The sequence below is a fragment of the Pangasianodon hypophthalmus genome, chromosome 5 (genome assembly GCF_027358585.1).
Source record: "Pangasianodon hypophthalmus isolate fPanHyp1 chromosome 5, fPanHyp1.pri, whole genome shotgun sequence".
Classification (NCBI taxonomy): Eukaryota; Metazoa; Chordata; class Actinopteri; order Siluriformes; family Pangasiidae; genus Pangasianodon; species Pangasianodon hypophthalmus.
The window spans coordinates 23,629,127-23,647,225 of NC_069714.1; the positions used below are offsets into that span (position 1 = coordinate 23,629,127).

The 18,099-nt window shown below is 38.2% G+C and overlaps 1 protein-coding gene across 10 annotated transcripts in view; it reads right to left on the reverse strand.

Annotated features, from left to right (window-relative positions):
- The window catches only part of pcbp3 (poly(rC) binding protein 3), a 76,305-nt gene that overhangs the window by 18,885 nt on the left and 39,321 nt on the right, over window positions 1-18,099 (reverse strand). For 9 of the 10 annotated variants that reach the window (XM_026912563.3, XM_026912562.3, XM_026912568.3 and 6 more), the window contains exons 5-10: window positions 3,794-3,961; window positions 3,210-3,233; window positions 3,062-3,094; window positions 2,635-2,751; window positions 1,517-1,648; window positions 368-496 (exon numbers count right to left, since the gene is read on the reverse strand). In XM_026912563.3, the coding sequence (XP_026768364.1) occupies window positions 368-496; window positions 1,517-1,648; window positions 2,635-2,751; window positions 3,062-3,094; window positions 3,210-3,233; window positions 3,794-3,868 (510 nt within the window). In that variant the 5' untranslated portion in view covers window positions 3,869-3,961. Of the gene's footprint in view, window positions 1-367; window positions 497-1,516; window positions 1,649-2,634; window positions 2,752-3,061; window positions 3,095-3,209; window positions 3,234-3,793; window positions 3,962-12,801; window positions 13,338-18,099 lie in introns of those variants that run through there. The other variant, XM_053234370.1, reaches the window with a different exon arrangement.

Consider the following 18,099-nt stretch of genomic DNA (forward strand, 5'->3'; position numbering starts at 1 on the left):
TCTGCCAGATAATTGACTGATGTGGCAGAGAAGGAGCAGAGAATGAGAGTATTTCAGCTCTGTCCTGTAAAAGCAGAGAGAAAGAGAAGGCCATGTTTGTCTCATCAAAGGGAAGACAAATGACAGACAGGCTGTCAAGGCTCTGTGTGTGTGTGTGGGTGTGTGTGGGTGTGTGTGTGTGTGTATGCTTTTGTACTCTGAAAGCCGTTGCATACAGGCTACTTAATTAACAGGTGAAAAGTTCTTGGCTAATGTGTGCTACTGTAGAGTAGGGAGAGTTCAGCTGAGTTTGTACTGCATGTGGTATGTGGTAGTGTTTGAGTTTTCTCAAAGCCTTGGTCCAAGCACACTGGCCACTGCACTCTACCTCCAGCATGACCACACATATCTGTTTGACACACTGGATGATGGCGTCCGGGGTGCCCGAGATTGTCACAGCGCGCTCTGTGGAGTTGGGCAGCATGTCCCCGGCCACTTGCACCTGAGCTCCTGTGGACTGGAGAGAGACTGAGAATATAACACGAGCACACACAAATATAAAGAGGTCACATCACACACACTTTAAAAAACATGCTCAAACATAAGCATACAATGGGGGTCTAAATTTACAACAGATTCTGTCATTTTTCACTGAAAAAAGTGTACAAAGTAATGTGTACCAGTGTATCAGACTGATGATGGCAATAGAGTGTGTTAGCCATTAAGAACAAACACAACAATGACCACAATGTGTGACGGGAGTGTATGTGTTAATAAATAAATAAATTAAAATAACATTAAAAATTCAATCAAAGCATTAACAAGATACATCATCAGTTTAAAATGTGACTTGTCATATTTTAAATTTTTGTACTATTCAATAATACACTTCAAATTCACAAGTAGGGGTCACATCTCCCTTTATACCACTGTGCTGTTGAATTCTTGATTCTGATTGGTCAGAAGGTGTTGATTAATTTTCTACAACAGCAGCTCTGACAATAGTTCACATAGTTCACGCTTCACATAATCTAATCCTAATAAACAGATTTTTTTTTTTAAAAATGTATAGTTATTTAACTAGGAAAAATGTATAATCATTGATATGGTGAAGTGTTCTGTAAGGAGATTTATATAACATTTACGGAAGGAGTCTCCAGTGTGAAAGGTCAGTAAGTTTTCCACTACGGGAAAAAGATGACTTTTTGCTTTCCCATTTCTTGAGAAAAAAGTACGATATTCATTAATAAATCCCTAATTGTAATAGTTGGCAAGCTGCTGTGATAAAAGAGGATTAAGACACTTCAGGATTTGTTGTACAATTTCAACTTCAGGGTGGTAACAGTGACTCCGCTTCGTGTCAGGCTGCATCACACCTCCCTGTCGTGCTTTATTCCTTAATTATTTCTGGCTGTTCACATCCACATGAGAGTAAAACTGTCAGTTGGTGGGCAGAACTGATTGTCATGCTCTATTTATTTTAAAATATAGGGTTTCTATCACTCAGCAGTACTGTGGGTGGGTATAAACACTGTACCTCTCTCATCTCCTTGATCTTGGAGCCTCCCTTGCCAATGAGAGAGCCACACTGGCTGGCTGGGACCACCAGCCGCAAGGTGACAGGGGGCTTGCTGGTGGCCGGGCTGTTGCTCATGGAGTTGATTATATCCTGAGGAAGCATGTGAAAGAGAACAAGAGTCAAAATGTCAAACGGCTGCAAAGCTCTCATTCACACAGTTTAATTTCTCAGAGTCCAGGCTAATGATTCAGTTATCTTAGAGGCATTTATTCAGTAACTATGATGAATTATTCAGTAGCTACAGTGAAACAGAGAAAATGAATGTAGGAATGAGAGTGAGGAATTTAAGATGTTCAGTCTCAATAGTTTTTCCATTCAATTTTATTTGTATAGTGCTTTTAACTATAGTCACAAAGCAGCTTTACAGAAAAGATACAGCTTTATATTTCGATTCCTAATGAGCAAAGCGACAGTGGCGAGGAAAAACTCCTCAAGATGGCACAAGGAAGAAACCTTGAGAGGAATCAGACTCAAAAGGGAACTCATCCTCTTCTATGCAACAGCAGATAGTGAGATTATAAATCATTACTCTCCTACAACTGTATAGTATAAAGTCAAACAGTACTAAGTGTGTTGGAATGTTCAGGATGAGCAGATTGTGAATAAGAGTCCTGGAATGAGTGCAAGACAGTGTTTATGATTGCAGCAGCAGTTCTTAGGTACAAATCTATAGTATGCAGGTTAGTTTATCCACTGAAGCAAGAGTGAGACATTTTACCATGATGGCTGAAAACTTTCTAAAGAATGCAACACTTTTTAAAGAAGGCAGAAGCCTTGTGGTATTTTGTAATCTGAATGCCTCCCTGAGCAGTTAGTGAAGTGCCAGCTGCAGTGATTGGTGATTGGAGATTTAACTTTGATGACATGTTTTATTTCAGAGTTTGAGGAGCTGCTAGCACTGCTCACTGAATGGATTCAGTTCTGCTCAGGACAAACAAACTTTAATCCATTAACTTGCATGCAATGCATTGTTGTTTCTAATTTATCCAGGTATGTAAGACAAAAAGACAAAAAGATGTAAGACAGAGATTATTACTATTAAAAGCCATGCATGATCAGTGGCTAATAATGTGTACCTCTTCAAATTTATAGGCAATCATGGCAAAAGCCTTAAAGATGGCGTCTGTGGGTCCTGTGATGGTGACGATTCGCTCTGGACAGTTCCCCTCTGAGATGTTGATGCGAGCAGCACTCTGTAGATCACACAAAACTTGAGGTGAACCTTTTGAAGTACAAATAAGGTTTTAACCTTAGGGTCTATAAAAGATGCATATTCATATAATATTTGACTTTATTTCTGTACATTTTTTTGTAAGTAACTGCTGGTTCTTCCCAGCTCTGTCTAAGGTTTAGAAAGCTAACATGCTGTCAGTTTTTCAGTATTACTGAAACCTGAGTGAGAGGAGATGTCACTCCAAAATCCCTGCAACTAGGGCTCAGTCACTCCTGGAGGATAAAAAGAGAAACAGAAAAGAGACCAAGACAGAGAGAGGTTTTCCTTACCTCCTCGCGCATCTTCTTCACAGTTTCTCCTTTCTGAGAAACAAAATATAGTGTCAGGATTTAAAAAAAAAAAAAAACTTTAAATCATCTCAAAATGCTTTCAAAAAGTTTTTAAGACCATATAATATTGTAGATATTCTTAACATACCTTTCCAATGATGCTTCCGACTTCCTGAAAAGATAAAAGTATAAAAAGTACATTCCCATACAACGCAGTAACAGCTCAGAGTGACAGTGAAAAGGAGGAGGAACTAGTTTGTTTAATTGCTGGTTATTTGATGACTAACACAAGTTTAATGCATTAAAAAAACAACTCAAGTCAAAATGAACAAATCAGCAGATGTATTTTGCCTTAGTATTTAGCTTTCTATCTATCTATCTATCTATCTATCTATCTATCTATCTATCTATCTATCTATGCCTGCCTGTCTATCTATCTCTCTCTCTCTCTATCCATCCATCCATCCATCCATCCATCCATTTCTTTCTCTCTGTGCTTGTCTATTCATCTGTATGTCTCTCTGTCTGTGTCTGTCTATTGGTCTGTCTGTCTGTTTATTAATTTATCTGTCTATCTTTTTGTCTGATAGAGGTAAGACAAAGCATAAATAAAAATATAGTGATCTAGAAAGCAGCACTCATTACTCAATATTTTACTACCCCATCTTCCACTGTACATACTTCATACTTATACCCCATCTTCATATATACATACTTCTTCTCTGTACATACTTTGCCATGCATGAGGAGGCGGATGGTGAGGGTGACGTTGAGGCCGCCCTCAGACTGCACTTTGCTGGATTCCATGGTGGGATTGAAGGAGAAGTTGGTGTATGGTCACGTGACAGGAAATCCCCAGGAGTAGGAAGAGAGAGATGGTAATGACAGCCAACCAGTCACCTGGAAGGTATACATATGGATTTACACAGATAAGTGACATGCAGAAGAATATACCTTTACAGTATACTGCCTTTGCATAGGTAAAACTTTTATGCATGTTAAAAGGAGGGCTGACTTTATATGGCAGCATGTTCTGAAATCAGTACTGATGCTATATATGCATACTTTGAACACGAGAGGGAGCACTTCTCATCCTGTAAATTCAAGTCTCCACTTTCCTGACATACAGTACATCTTTAAACCCCAAGGATTATTCAGTACCTCATCTGGCGCTTTACTTCATATGGCGTAAAACCCTCAAACACAAATAACACAGATCAGACCCTTTTCATGAAACAAAAAATAATCATCTGTAGGACAGAATCCTGTACTTGTATATGAATCTAAGCTTTAGCATTATACACACAGAATGAAAATTTTAAGAGATGTTCTTACTGAGAAATCATTTACTGTCATTATACAGATGTGTGTGCTGTACAATGAAATTCTTTCTTTGTATATCCTAGTTTGGAAAAGTTGGGGTCAGAGGAGTAATTCAATTTGATTTAACTCAATTTTATTTGCATCACACATGTAACAGTAGACCTTGCCATAAAGCAACTTTCCAGAAAGATCTAAAGCTCTGTTCCAGTGCTCTTACAGAAGAAGAATAACGGTCACAGTTTGCTGGGGCTGAGATTTAAACTCTAGCCCAGAGCCTTAACCATTGATAGGCAAAATCTGCTTTCTCTACAAGAAAATGAAATGAGATTAATTCCCTTGCACTAGTTCACCATCAAACTGCAAACTGGCACACATGGAGAGAGTGTGTGAGAGAGAGTGAGAAACAGAGAGAGAGAGGCAGACAGAAAGGGAATGGACAAAATTAGTTCTCCCTTAATGCTGTGGCAGGTCCACCCAAACCCCCCCAGACACACACATACACACACACACACACACACACACACACTCTCTCTCTCTCTCTCTCATATCACACCAGTCACTCAGCAGACATTGAAAGATGGAAACATTATGCCAGGCTCCAGGACAGAAAGTTGAGGATGGTGAAAAGACAGAGAGAAAAATAGTCCATGAAATAGCTGAGGGAGTGAGTGATGAAGACTGCACGTGGAAGATGATGGCACAGCAGGAGAATTTTATGGAGTGTTTGAGGGTGATTTTTTTCTAAAGGTGTATAGGAACCTGAGACGTGTTTGTGGGATGAAGCAGAAACAGAAAGGGAACAAGAGAAGTGATTGAAAGGTGTGTGCATGGTGTGTGTGTGTTTGTGAGAGAGAGGGTGGATTGAGAGAAAGCAGTAGAATAAGATGGACAGATGAATGCTGGAGCCAGATGTCCACCAATCTCCCCATAAAACTGCGGATTGCATAAAGCCCCTAATCCACACTAAACCCATGATGGGAAATAAAGCCATGTCACAAAAGATCAGAATTCGGCCTTGTGAGGTCCCTTCCTTTATCATTACGAGCTCTTTGCTGTGAGGAATCAGTGACCTGGTGAAGCATGAACACTATCAGCTAGTTAGACTTCCTAGTGACATAATAAAGATTCTTATATATTTATTTATTTGTTTTTAACCCATTAAATTCTTGGGCTTGAGAAAATAGAGTACATACTAGTAGTGCATAGTAGGGCATAATCACAGACAAATTAAAGAGTATAAGGAACATAAAAATATTTTTTCTATCATTAAATTACTCTTTTTAATGCTAACATATATATATATATATATATATGTATGATGTGGACATGCACAAATTGTGTGTCTGTTGCACAACTTTACTTGCATACTGTACATTCTCTTAAATCTCATGAACACTATACTGTATTTGGCAGTAAAAAGGCCAGAACAGGAGCATCCTTTTCACTAAAGTCACCCATCAGTATGAAAAGAAGCAGCTTATAATTACATTAAGCTCAGAGTCACGGTGAGATTTTTGTGTTGTATGATAGCCCTTTTAAAGTGTCACATCTGTTCCTTCAATCAACACACACACACACACTCGAGAGAGGCTAGTTTTGTTTAAAAGCTAATTAATATCATCAGTACACAGCACTAAAAAAACAAACCACACAACATGGCATAATTATCATACACTATAATGGAGAACGGGCGCTGCATAACAGCTGAAGAGATGCACCTGTTATATCTCTGGTATTTTTAACCATGAGCTGTTTGTATTTCATGACTACAGTCATGTCATTACGGTTTCATTAAATCAGCATTTGTGCTCGGAGGTGAACGGCTGAATGGTACAAGAGCTATTTTGAGAATCCTAAACATGAGGTAATACAAATGTACAAAAAAAAAAAAAAGAGAAGCAGGCACTTAGGCATGCTCAGAATTTAAAATCCGAGTCCTTCCTTTGTGTTGGGGTTAGCCGAGTCAGTCACACAAACATAATGCATATCTGAATCAAAAGGCCACGTGTGCTTTGAACCCACAGCCAGAATTAAACATAAGTTCTTTGAATACACTTTTGTATCTAATTTAATCATTAACATGACAAATATGTAAATTTGATATATTCCTGATTGTTATTAAAAGCCATTTGCTGTATACCACATGATGCTGTAAGTGGGTCATGCTTTTCCATAAAGAGCTTCCGGCCCTTCCTCTGAGCTTGCTATCGAATTAATCACGCTTTATGCTTGGTCAAGCAGAGCACCCCCAAAAAACTGCTCTGCTCTTTTTTTGTTTCAAGCACACAATTTCATTATCCAAATTAAATTATAAACACTATATATCTGGTAACACTTTACTATTAAGTCCACAAATAAACATATACTGTATATAATGCATGGTATGTTAAGCATAGTAATGCTTAACTAATGTTTTCATAATGATGAATTATGAATAATGCACAAATAAAGAATAAATGCACTAATCCTTAACACATCAGGAAATAATTAAGAGTATACATTAACTACATTAACACATATGAGTCATATATTGAAAAAACATTTAATAGTGATAATGATTAGCATCATATGAACATCTTGTCTACTCATTCTGCAAATTAATAGATTATTTACATTATGAAGAGTGTGTTTAGAAAGTCAGTTAAATTAAATTCATCATTATGAAAGCATTAGTTTCATAATAATGAATTTAATATATGCTTATTAAGGGTGTAATGATAGTGTATTGTATCATTCACAGTCTCTTGATTTAATACGCCTGGCTCTTGATTTAATACGCCTGCTTCTTCTTTATGTCAAATCAGAAAAGGTTACTGGGATGTAAAGTCACGCTTCTCTTAAGCACATTGTTTTTCGAATATGCTAGCATACTCGCGTATCGACTTGGAAAAAGCAGCAATGGCTATAATCAGCATCAAGCAGGTGCTTGAAGTTTCCACCAATCTTGAACATCTGGTGCAAAGGAGCACTTGGCTTCAATGCTGATGGCCAGTGAGTGGTGGACCAAAACAGTGTGCCGAATCTGCCAAATAACAGTACAGCACACTGGCGCATTCACCCTTCTGTGTCTCTGAAACTAAACAAAACATGAGGCAACACACCCATGTGTATGCATGCACAGCAAACTCTCTTCAATCCGAGCGAAAGAAATCACTGAAATGATTGGGAAGTTCGTAGCGGAGAACGCAGTATTCAAAAACACATCCAGGGCTACAGAGAGCTATGTAACTCTGACAGCGGAACAGGAAAAGCCCTGTGCTTCAGACATGCACACGAGAGTCACGCCAGTGAAACCTTAGCTATGCAAATACTGTCGTTATATTTTAGTTAGAGAACCTTTATAATTGTTTTAATCAAGTGAAAATGAAAACCTAAGTCACATATTCAGGCAATGCTTGTGTTGCTGTTTTGAAAATGTATCATATTGAGACACCATTGTATCATATTGTATCACATTTGACTTTTGTTTATCATTACACTCCTAATGCTTATTTGTGGACTTAAATAATAAGTTGGCAAGGATTCAAAGTTTATCTTCAGCTTGTCAAATCTTATCTAGCTCAACATGTTTGCATCATCCCCCAACTGTAAACACTACGGTGCTACACAGCAGCACCACTTTTAATAACATTATATCTGATGTATGCTCTTATGCTGACTACTGGTGCTTTATTAACTGTAACATCCATCTCTAAACTTGCTCAAATAAAAAGTATTTAACACAAGCATCCTTTCTTACAGTCATCTGCAAGAGTTGAGGTGATTCAGCACTCTTTTCGTATAAAGGGTCCATCAATAGATTATACTTGGGCTAGATGTGCATTAGCAGGCAATCAGTGTATTAAAAGCTACTGGAGAGGAATATGCTGAGTGACTTCCCAGCAATCTTAGCTCCTTTTCAAGCTCCTTCATAGAAGATTAGAGAACAGAAGTGTTTCTTCAGACATGAAGATGAAACTGGACAAATCTCACATGCACAAATACGTCTTGCCGTCACATGGGCAGCAGGGTGTAAACTACTGTCCCTACATTCAGATCAGGAAAAACTATTGTATGCACATAAACAATCTCTCGTATTGCAACGTTATTGTATTGTATGAAATGGTCTAGCTGGGGTTATTGTTACGTTTGCATGTTGTGTGTCCAAATCTCTTTTCAAGAAATATGGATTAATATTTTGAGATTATTAAATACTCATGACTGTATTTAGTTTTTTTCATTTTTTGCTGCTTTATATGGCTGACTTGTGCTCGGACAGACTTCCTCCAATGATTTGAAAATCTATTAAATCTATGAAAATCTAGTTAGTTCGGAAAAATGTTCATATCTTAAATTTATGTATAAAGATTCACTAATACGGATTGTGCTGTAAGTTTTTAAATAGTTTATTTATTTATTTATTTATTTATTTATTTAGATTTTTTTTTCATAAATACATTAATATATATATTTTTTAAATTATTTCAATCACAATGTATTGAAAATTTTGTGAAACTAGTTTCATATTAATAAGTTGAAAGAAAGCAATCCAAATCAAATATATACATTAAGACAAATAAGTCTAGCTATTCAATTAGGACAATAGAAATGTCACCCTCTAAAAGGAGGAGGAGCGATGTAGTGGCTGAGCTGCATTACTGGAATATTCATCATATGCTATGTGAGTACACTTGGTAATTTATACTAGATTAGCATTTATCAAAATATGAATGTGAATACAAAGAAAATGAACGTTAATGAAACTTTTGCTGAATCTAGTGGGAATTTGTAGTTTGGTTTGGCCTACAAAATATTTGCACACAACCTTACTAGAAGACTGATAAATGAGGCCCAATTTACGAAGAAAAAGGTTTTAAAAATTATAATATTTTAGCTACGATTTATGATTTACCTAGGTATTTAATGAGCTATAGCCTACAGTACATAATGCAGTGGTGTGCTAAGACTTATCACATGACGTTCAGCATGTTTCAGTTGATTAATTCAATCACGTTTTTCATACTAAGGCAGAGTAAAGTCTTAATTTTAACGTTTAATCCATGGAGAGGTGTTCAAGCCTAAACCACAAGTCCAGATACCTTTGTTGCAATTCCATTTGTAGAGAAATAGAGAAAGAGTTTGAAGTGAAGGGCTGACAATATTTTAGAGCTAGACAGAGCAATAAAAAGAGAGAGTGAGTGGGGAAGCAGTGAGTGCAGCCCTTGCTCTGGGCTGTGGAGACCTGGCAGAGGAAGAAGAGGAGAGAGAGGAGGACTGGAGCTGGAGGGGAGCTGGCAGTGCGGCCTGTGCAAATCGACAGCCATGATTTATTGTATTAAACACATCACCAGGCCTGTCAGTGTGTCAAGGGCCTGAGCATAACATGACATGGCAGTGTTTATTGGAGACACCATGGCTCATACTACATTTCAGGGCAAATTACTGCCCAGGGCAACACATTTGTTTTTTTTTTTTTTGTTCATTCTTGTTCCACACTACAGCTTCGGCCTAGAACAGGCAGAACATGAATATAAAAGCAAGACAAAGCAGTAAAAGTTAAAATGAAAAGTTAAACAATTTTAAAAGGTCAGTAGTCAGTTTATTTGCTCTATCTCCTGCCACTGTCATATATATGAAGCGTCTATCTAAAATAGGTCTACATCTGTATTTTTTTTTTAAATACATAAATTTTTTAAATAGCATAGATTTTCACAATAGATAATATTTAGTTATAGATGAGTCACTGGGCTGAAATGCCTCTCTGCACAGCAATATAATACAGTAATCAATCAGACAGACTCTTACACACAGCTGAGCATCTGTCACTTGAATAATGCTTGGCAGATTTTGCTTCGTCACTGGCACTGAACATTGCACTAATAATATGCACAATGACGCATTATGCGACTTACTGTTTTGCTCTCATAATGTAATGAAACTTGGTGAGGGAAAAAAAAGAACTGATGACAAAAAAAGCAAGCTACAAAGCAGCCTCCCATCAGCCCTCATGTCTGGCTGGGTGGGGAAGATTATCTTTCCTTGCCTAGCTGAGAGCTCTCCTGTCATCTCCATGAATGTGAATGTGAATAAAGTACTGCATTCTGGAAATGGTGCCCACTTATTCCTCACATTATGGTTCAAATGCAAAGCTCCAGTTTAAACAAATCTACAACACAAAGTGGAAAACATTTTGTGTCCGTGCTAATTCCTATTCTTTTATCTACGTGTCACAAAGCTGATAAATAAAGCTGTAAAATTGCTGTTAGAATGTCCCAGAAAAATTATTTATAATGCATGCCTTCTATCTTATGAAACGAGGTTTTCCACAAATGTTGAAATCTACCGTCTACTATCCTTCACCATAATATGGCTTCAGAAAAATGCTCACAGAGACAATGAAGACAATGAATCTTCTCTTAGTAACGAACTAAAGAAACAAAACATTGACAGTAAACTAACACAGACACACAGGATCAATCTCTTTACACATCTGTATTTAATTTATGGATGATTCTAGTTTGGAAATGCAACATATCCGTGAAATATCACCAGGCAATCAAAGCTATTTCCTGAACAACCACACACAGTTAACCGTTTTATCAAAATTCTGATAAATTAATCTTTGTGAGTGTTTAGATGATGCCTGCTTCCTTGAAATTCTGGGATATAAAAATAACTGTAGAAGACTGCATGTGACTATACGTTACTCATTACCATGAAAACATGATAGCGATTATACAGATATTATAGAGAAGACATAAATGACTGGCAGATGCTGCCAGACTTTTATTTTTTGAACATTTTTCTTCATTCAGGCGTTGTTGGAATCAAACTTTAAATGAAGAACGGTAGAAAAATCAATCATAGTAAACACAACCACCAATAATAATAATAATAATAATAATAATAATAATAATAATAATAGAGATTACGTTGTTGTACTGTGCTGTGGTCCATCTGCATTCTTGGGTACATGCATGTATGTGGAGGAGGGGGTGTATGATTACAGACATTCGGATCTAACAGCTTTAGATGAGGGTTTTTACTGCAGCGCTTGTGTCAGCATGGGCACCGTTCTTCCCTCGCTTTCCCACTCCTCCAGTCCAGCCCCTCCCTTACCCTTGCCTTTCCCCCGACGACCGCCTCTAAAGCTGTCAGCACAGATCAGTCGCCCTCGCCCAAATCTCACCCCGAATTATAATCACAAATCCAGCCACACATATCCACTAAATCAGCACATCATATAACAAGTTATTCACTACTACAAAAATCATGGCAAGAGCCCAATTGCAAAGGAGGCACCTCTAGTTGTTGGCTGGTATCACAGCGAAGGCAAGGTCTGAAGATGCAGGCAGTGAATGATATCATCATCTCTCCTGCAATGTTGCCTTTATGAATTCATATTGACTACTTCATCAGTTAAGAGCTTGCTAAAACAGTTTCCCCTGATATCATTTTGTCAAAGGAAGTGCAGCCATTGTGTCAGAATTAACTGCTAGCGACCATTTTGGGATTGCAACAAATGCACTAAACATATCCGCAGCTGGCTACAGCACTAAATCCAGACCTCAAGTCTCCACCTAAGCTGATGTAGGTTCATCACCAAAGCCTCAATCCCACCAGAAACGACAACCAGACAACCAACATCAAAACCAACTATTTTCTTATTTTGGTGATGTGCATTGGTAAAGCCATAGCAGAAATCTCCAGGGCAATTATGCTATATTATAATTTTAATATGTTGTGAAATCTATGAGATATGTCTAGGTTAATATGGCACCGAATTCTAGCACACCGTAGACCAGTGATGTTGTGCAAAAACATTTGTCTGATTCACTGTGGCAGATAATGAAACCATGACAGTAATCGAAGTAACGATGTCACGGAAGACCACGTAGTGGCTTTCATAAGGATGATGTACTTTTTTTCTCCTTTACTGATGCTGACAAACATGGCACATTGTGTAATACAACACTATCTACCCTTAGTAGTCACACCAGCTGTTAAATGATGAACAAAAATTGCTGCATTCTGCATTACCACAACTCAAAAGCTAGCGATACAACTGAGCAGTCATGTCATGACATTATTCTCCATTCACTGACCACAGAACTCCATCCACTGCTTCCTTTGGCAAGTTCAAGACAGGCAGTGAGGTAACCAATTGACAAATAATTAGAAATCTGGTCCAAATAGGGGTTTATAAGCCAATCCAAATCAAACAGGAGCACAATGCTAACACAGAAGCAAGCAATGAGATGATCGATCCTACTCATGTCTTCAAAGGATGACCATTCATTTGTTTTATTAGAGCTCCTCAATCTGACGTCAAAGACAGTATTTAGTATAACTATTCCATAAAAGAATGTTCAGTCATTACATAGTTAGAAAGTATTTAAGAAAACAATTAAAAGAAGCTTTAACAGGAAGTCTTTTACCTTCGTGCGGCTCCTAAGAGATGGCCACAAATTAGGACGCTTGGAAAAGACTGAAATTATTCAAATAATTGCACGAAGAAAGGATTTCTCCACCGTCCTTTCTTGCTCTCAGCCCCGACAGAAGCTGGAGTTTGATTGGCCCACATATGAGGTCACGTGGGCGAGGCATTGAACACGTGACCTTTGTGGCGAAAGTGAAGCACAAAAAACTGCCTGCATCAAAATGTCGCTGTTTGTGCTATTGTTTCTGATTGAGGTTAATTCTTGGTTTAGAGGACGAGAGGTGGTCTCTGTGTGCCAATCGAGCAGCCCCAGGGGTATTCGGGGCGAATGGGGGGGGTGGATGGCACCCATGACACCCGCGATAGTCATCTGGATTCTCTTGCAGGTCAACACATCAGCGGTCTGCACAGTTGTATTTATCTCAGTACATTCACTTCTATTGCTTCATTTGTCAATTGAAAGAGAAAGGTTTGTCATAACAACTGGACTTCAACCAGACCATCGCCCATGTCCCCATTTTTTCCAGGCAAAGGACCTTAGGCATGGATAATGACATAAAACACAGGGAAAAGTCTTACTGTTGTAACCTGGCTCTCCTGATGGCTACCATGATGTCTGATCTGCATCATACACTCTCTACCCCCATTTAATCTCACTGCATTTGAGATTGCAAGCAGTGTCACAGACTCAGGCGGGATTATAAACCCCACAGACTAATCCATTTCAGATGGACAGTAAAATGGGAATTAATCAACAGATAAGCTGCATTGCTTTTACCAAAATGGGACTGGATGAATTTACAAAAGGGGTATGGCATGATGAAACCACCCAGTGAAGGTGTAAAAAGATTTACTCACAAAATTCACTATATTTAAAACCACTATTGTAAAGCAATTCCAACAACATCCCACACCTTCTGTAAAACACATAGGGCCTGTGGGATATCGTCTAAAGATTTTGCCCTTGGGATGTCAACTCAAATGGAATATCACAGTGGTGAATTAAATGAGGGCGCAGCAGTCGAGGCTTTCTGTGCATTCAAAAGAAATTAGGGTCATGAGCAATTTGTTTCACATACAAACACACGTGCACTTATGGGCCCATAAAAAGGACACAACTAGGTTCAAATTTAACCAAACAACAAAACAGGAGTACAAAAAAAACTACAGAGCACAGTGATGACACTCGGAAGGACATGTTGTATTTTTAACTGTTTATAGTTACATTTAATGTTGTGGAACATTCATGATACAAGTTATTACCTGCTATCTCTTAACATTATAGCAGCTATAAACAGTCATTCCCTCAATAGCCACTTTCTTCTCTCTGTTGAAGTATAAGAAATACCTAAGACCAAAAAAAATGCAGCTTGACATGTTACACAGAAATTGGAAAACAGAAAGTCTTCTGTCCTGAAGACTCTACCATGTCAGACAACTTACTACCCGTTACAAAGCACTGACACTGGAGACTCTTTCCATAAATGTTAAATAAACGTCTGATTATAGCACACATCACCATATCATCAGTTACATGGGTTTCTTTGTTACAAGATTGTTTCGTTGTTACTATAGAAGCAATAACATGTTAGAACTAGCACATTATTGTAAAGCTTTGATTTGAATTTCAGCCAGCACTATTGTCAAAGCTGCTGTTATAGAAAATAAATCAACACCTTCCGAACAATCAGATTCAATAATTAAACAGTGTTGTGCTATAAGGAGCTATAAGCGATGCCCCAAGCACTGTCTTAAAGCTATGTTTAAAGTGCATGGAATGTGCAAAAATGTAATTTATGTTAATAGACTATAATCGAATCTGTCTGCCATTGGTCTTACCAGATGTAGGGAAAGTTCCTGAGGTTGATTTAGGACCAAAGGTGGTAGAGAATGGGCACAATGAGGGATGAGAGTGACATCCTGGTCCTATAAGTAAACTGCCCTATCGCCTCCAGCAAGGACACAAATCAGACAACTTACATGGAGTGGGATGTGATTGGCCAGTGGGTTGTTCAGGCATAGCAATAGCTTCATCGTCTACACGTCAACTGAGCAAGCTAATCGGCCCAGACGAGCGTGAAGGACAGAGCAATCGGTGTGATCAAAAAGACAAGAGGTGTGAGTTAGCTGTTAGACAGTAGATATAATTTCACAAGAACTGATGGTATGTAGAGTATACTTTTATAATGCCATTGAAAGACGGGACACCTACTCATACATGTGTTTCTCCAGGTTGGGACTCATGATTGGCTGTTTAGCTATGCAGTGCTAAAGCACTTCCACCATCGATTGGTTGAACGAGCCTCAGTGTCAAATTGAGCTGTGAACCCTCAGGCTGTAATCAAGCACCTCATTATTGGGTTGGAACTTGACCGTGGCTCGCCTGGCTCGGTTCTCTGGACTCCGAGAGCAGTGACGGGCCTGATAAAATCTATACATCACTTACTGCTGATGGAGTGTGTGAGAGCCTGCCGCAGAGACTGGCAGTTCAAGTCATTCGAAAATCCTTTAATGTTCACTTTAGTGACAATGTATTTCCATTGTAAAGTCACATCCACTCCCTTCCCCGATCTTCCATTCTCTAAAAGGTGAAAGAAGAGGATGATGCTTGGGACAAATTACTCTGGAAGCTTGCTTGGAGGGAGTTTGTGTGTAAGTGTATAAATAGGGTTAGAGTGGAAAATTCTTTAGCTCTCGGATTGCGTTGTGCCAGCTCAAAGGGGTATTTGTTTCTGCATTTGATTCTATAAGCTTTTATGCCCCCTATCCACATTCAACCCGGATGTAAGTAGCTAATGGAAAATTTCGCCTGACCCTCCACTCGACCATGTTCGGTGCTTTTAATACTGAGAACGCTTGCAGCTAAAACCAATAACCAATGAACATGAAATAGAACAATAGGAGAGCTGCACACTCTAAGAAAAAAAATAGCACTAAACTGTACCTTTCCTTGTTGCATGTGTGGTACCATCTAGAGTGCATATATTGTACCTTTAATATGTACCTTTCACTTAAAAATAGCTTAATCCATGGTGCTGTGAACCATCATGTCTTACAACATATTGCTTAATTTAGGAATTATTTGGCATAAAGACTAAATTACAACCTTTCTCAGAGATCCATGACTTAGCGTTAAAAGAAAGTCATGACTGCAATTCACTAGCATCATCACACTTTAGCAGGGAAGAAAAAAAAACATTTTTAAAAATTTTGTTTGGCTTATAAACCAGCACTCTGCAAATGTTCTTTTTATACATTTATTTTTTCACTGCTCAATGGTAAAAGCATAACTCTGTGTTGAAAGTTACAATGTAAAACACCACATATCTATTTGATTTTTTTTTATTGACTGTTAAATCTAGGTATCAAAAAATGGGCAGAAATATGTATAGAGGGTTAAAGTACATATAGTTTTTAGAGTATAGCTTCCAAGGCACATTATATGCACCTTTCTAGGTAAAAGATTCAAACTAAAGGCACAAAAGGTGCACCTTTGTATCACCCCAGCGACAAGGACAGCTTCAGTTTAGTACCCTTTTCGCTGAGAGTGTACTACAAATTTACATACGTATATTTTATGTACTAATGGTGTCAATGGGGATGTCTCCACCACCAGCAAGTATAGTCCTTCTTGTAACTATTTTTTTTCCTCAAATACATTCAAAATATTCTTCAAACAGGAAGGCAGCTATTGAAGAAAAACTATTTCAGACATTTGACCTTGCTTTGACCTTGACCCTGTTTGGACCATTTCTAAAACCTAATCAGTTCATCTGCTATTTACAATGAATTCCATTATAGCACTGTGTAACATTATACTGTACATCTAGTTCAGGCTTCTTTTTCTTCCCCCATCTCATTACTTTGCTGTGTGAATGGATATTACAGACAGAAGCTGAGTTACCGTGCAGATCTCCAAGCTGCAGATTTCCTGGCCACCCGTTTTTTGTTTATAAATATTTGCTGATGCGCTGTTTCAATTAATCATGTACATGCTGAACTGACAAGCAATACAAGGCTATTAAGACACTTTGCTGAACTTGATGCTTTTATCCCCCTTCCTGCTTTCTTCTCTCTCTTCCAACCATTTCAGGTCAAAATTTTGCAGCAGTCTTTTTTTTTTTTATTCCCTATCAAACATTGCAGACTAGGCAGTACACAGAATGCACAGATCTCTATGTGGCTTCTGTAAACTCCCCACCACAGGATTCATTTCTAGTTCTAAAAACTTCAAGTGTTAATAAATATCGAGCTTAGCCAGGCAATTGTGAGCAGCCATGAGACTGGTATTAAGAGTTGAAATTACCTTGCTGTGTACTGCAGTTCAAAAGAACCTGATCAACACACACACACACACAAACACACACACACAAACCCCTACTGAAGTGTAACCAAGAATATATTTCCATGCTGTGCATGAATGAACCTGGGTTTTCTTTGATGCTGCGTTCCAGGACATTTCTTCCCAAGATCATAATCTTCATGAACTTCCCCTGGGGTGCATCTATCACAGATCCTTAGCCTAGATTATTTACTGAATAAGTAATGCTATAATGTAGCGAAGACCCTGCCACCACCACCACCTCTACCCTAATACACTGTTTTTGGCATTACATCCTGATATCTTGGCTCAGCATGACTTTAGTTTGATCATTGTTTATTACTGAGAACAGGATAAGAAACCATGCAGAACACACTCTGGTGTTTGGAGATGATCTGTTGAAGATAAGCCTCTAGACATAGTTGGAGGCAGCAGTGTTTTGAGGGGCGTGAAGTGAGGTGAAGTCACTATCATCTGTCAAAATCTAAACAGCAAATCATCCTTTGGGCTACGGATTCTGGCTTTAAAGACAAATTATAGTGCAACCATAAGCATAATGTCTACAACGAGATAGCTGTATGTAATTGTACCTCATTTAGCCTAAGAGCCTAAGACACTTATAATGCCAATGTGTTCAGTGATTACCAATGCAAAATGTGAGCAGGAATGAAAGGGAAATTGTAGTATGGGAGAAATCACTAGGAGAGAGATTAATGCTGAACATAAGAGCCAAAGGTTTAGCATACTCTGAGTGAAGTAATGGGGATGGAATTACATTGACTGCTAATGTCAAAGCTACTCTACTTTTACTGGGAATTTTATAATGAAAGTGAAATAGTTAATAATCAATAAATAAAGCTGTTAAATATTTCACTTTACAGATTGTTAACACCCCTGTAGCTATACAGTGAAGCTATGCTGGTTTTAGATATTTGGGTAATGAGAACAGAAAAGCAGCTAGACATGCCAATTATT